The following is a 2,395-nucleotide window of genomic DNA, read 5'->3' on the forward strand; positions in this document are numbered from 1 at the left end:
TGATAAGAAATTAAAAATCTTTTTTTTTCCCCTCCAGTGTTGTAGCCGTGTTGGTAGGTTGACCTAGATCAACATAGGTGAACACTTGTTTTACACAATTCATATATTTGAATGTGTATACATTATTCAAAGCACTAATCACCTAACTTCCCTCATTTGCCAACATTTAAATTCTGCTAGATAAGGTTTCTAATCAGTTCCCCTCTTACAGAGCAGAGTACTTGAAGCTGTACTGTAAATACAAATTCATATGCTCACAAAGGCTGACCTTTTCAAATTAAATGATGTATAAATTAAAAAGGGAAATGTCAGGTTTCTGATAAAGGTTGGACGTTTTGAACTTCGGACAAAGTGACAGGTATCTTCGATTCTCCTGGTGCTGGTGCTTTTGTGACTGGGTGTGCATGGGCTTTTATGTCTGCTATTCTCTCTTTAAACCTTTGCTGAAGGTACTTTTCTTCTTTTGAGTAGCTTTTAGCAAAAGCAGACATCAACAGGCATGCTGCCATTGTGGTCCCGCCAATACAAAATAAGATCGCTCCTGCCAGCTTACATATATCAAGGGCTCCGTTAAACTGAATGGCATGGTTATCCACAACAACAAAATCATCTTCCTCAAGGGCTTCGATTTTCGGTGGCACAAGAAAACCTACTACAAGAACTGTTAACCCGATCAGCATAAAAACCACCCCAGAGATGAGTCCGACCTGGAAAACAAACAGGGTTAAAAATGAATGTGGCCTCATTGTTTGTAACATTTTCATTGTCTACACAAATATTTGTCAATCCTACCAGGAAGCAGACGTTGTCTTCTGAGCCCTGATTCATAGAATTCACATATGTGGATGAATTGCCATGTTGGAATTGTTTCTACAACTGATCTTTGTTTAAATCAACATATATATGGGAGCTTACAGGAAAAAGAAATAAGCATGGGTAGAGGCTGTAAGCATGTATCATCACTGGATGATTACCCATTCTGTTCATTCCCTGTAAAACACCTGGCATTGGCCACTGTCTGAAAACAGGATATGGGGCTAGATGGACCATTGGTCTGACCCAGTATGGGTGTTCTTATGTTCTTAACCTATTACTGCTACTAGGTGACAAAGCTCCTTCTTTAGCGCAGGTAGTGGAGGTCTGAGCTTTGGCACTGAAAGTCTTGGATTCAAACCCTGCTGATGACCCATGGTGGGGTCATTACGTATGACCACCTCCTGTTTTCTGTCCATGAAATGTTTTATCTTGCAGAGGTTAAAAGGATGGTGTGGTAGAAATAAGTCACAATGTTGCATTTCCTGCCCAGTTTAAATAATAAGTGCAAAGATTGATTTCCACAGGATCCCTAACTTTTTAGTAAACCAAGCCCTTATTGTTTCCCTGATAGTTTGATCATACACCCACCTATGCTTTTATGAATGTCAATGAAAGCTATGTGTGAATGTGTTGAGAGAGTCATTTCTCTACACTTTTACAAATTACAGCTAAGATTTCAAAAGTGACTTGATTTTGTGTGCTTCAATTTTTGATGCTCAACGGGATATATATGTTAAAAGGGCCTCATTTTCAAAGGGTGGATGCTCAGCAATTACTGAAAACTGGGCCTGTACCAAATAATAGTTTCTGTAGAGTGATGAGTTGTACCTTCCAGAATGCAGAGCTCCACCTGCTCGGTGACCTCTGGATCTGAAAATCCTCCTCATGCTCCCAAATTGAAGCTGTGCAGTCCTCATAAAATTGATGCAGATAGGATCGAACTCCATAGCGTTGATAACTTCCCTCCGTGCCGCTCTGCGCTTGCTTGGAGCTGCAGATATCTGCATATGAGCTCATCCTTTTCACTTGCAATGAGAGATTTCACACAAGACAGACTCAATCAAAATGGGCTGCAAATAATCCCTTGATATGAGCTCTAGAAAGAGAAGAAGCCCTGTAGAGTTATCTCCATCCCACACTCCCAAACTAAGGGCTCAATCCTGCTAAGTGCTGAGCACTCCTGGAAGGTGTGGGGGCCCTCAACTCCTATTGAAGTCAGTAGGTGCTGAGAGCCCTTAACACCTTGCAGGATTACACCCTAAAGATGGATCCGTGAACACTCAGCAAAGTTGTTTTTTACACGTAGCATTTCCAGTGCAATAATTCATGATGGAATATCATTTAATTTCATGTAAATTTAAAGAGACATTGCATGACTGCGGGGCTGAGTGCCTCGATCTCTGATACAAATGCCATTACTGTTAGGCATCGCTTGCTAGCTTTATCTGCTAATTTGGAACATTTCACAAACTCTTCTCGATGGCTTCATTTTTTCTTAAGCCTGTAAAACAGAGACATAACGGTGGGATTATATATAACTGTGACATAAATAGCCACGGGGGACCTGGTCATGAAGACT

General features: G+C 40.8%; 1 protein-coding gene across 1 annotated transcript; it reads right to left on the reverse strand.

Annotated features, from left to right (window-relative positions):
* Positions 1 to 308: 308 nt before the first annotated feature.
* Positions 309 to 1,833, reverse strand: NRSN1 (neurensin 1). Its single transcript, XM_065400180.1, has 2 exons — positions 1,645 to 1,833; positions 309 to 707 (listed from the first exon to the last, which is right to left on the reverse strand). Exons 1-2 carry the CDS (start codon positions 1,831 to 1,833, stop codon positions 309 to 311), a joined length of 588 nt encoding a protein of 195 aa, XP_065256252.1.
* Between the last annotated feature and the right edge of the window lie 562 nt (positions 1,834 to 2,395).

This window comes from Emys orbicularis, chromosome 2 (assembly GCF_028017835.1).
Source record: "Emys orbicularis isolate rEmyOrb1 chromosome 2, rEmyOrb1.hap1, whole genome shotgun sequence".
Lineage (NCBI taxonomy): Eukaryota > Metazoa > Chordata > Testudines > Emydidae > Emys > Emys orbicularis.

Bases quoted from the DNA above. Each gene is read 5' to 3' on its own strand.
- NRSN1 (XM_065400180.1), bottom strand. From the start codon at position 1,833: ATGAGCTCATATGCAGATATCTGCAGCTCCAAGCAAGCGCAGAGCGGC. The intron at 708-1,644 runs GTACAACTCATC...TTTGTTTTCCAG, and splicing joins GGAGCTCTGCATTCTGGAAG to GTCGGACTCATCTCTGGGGT.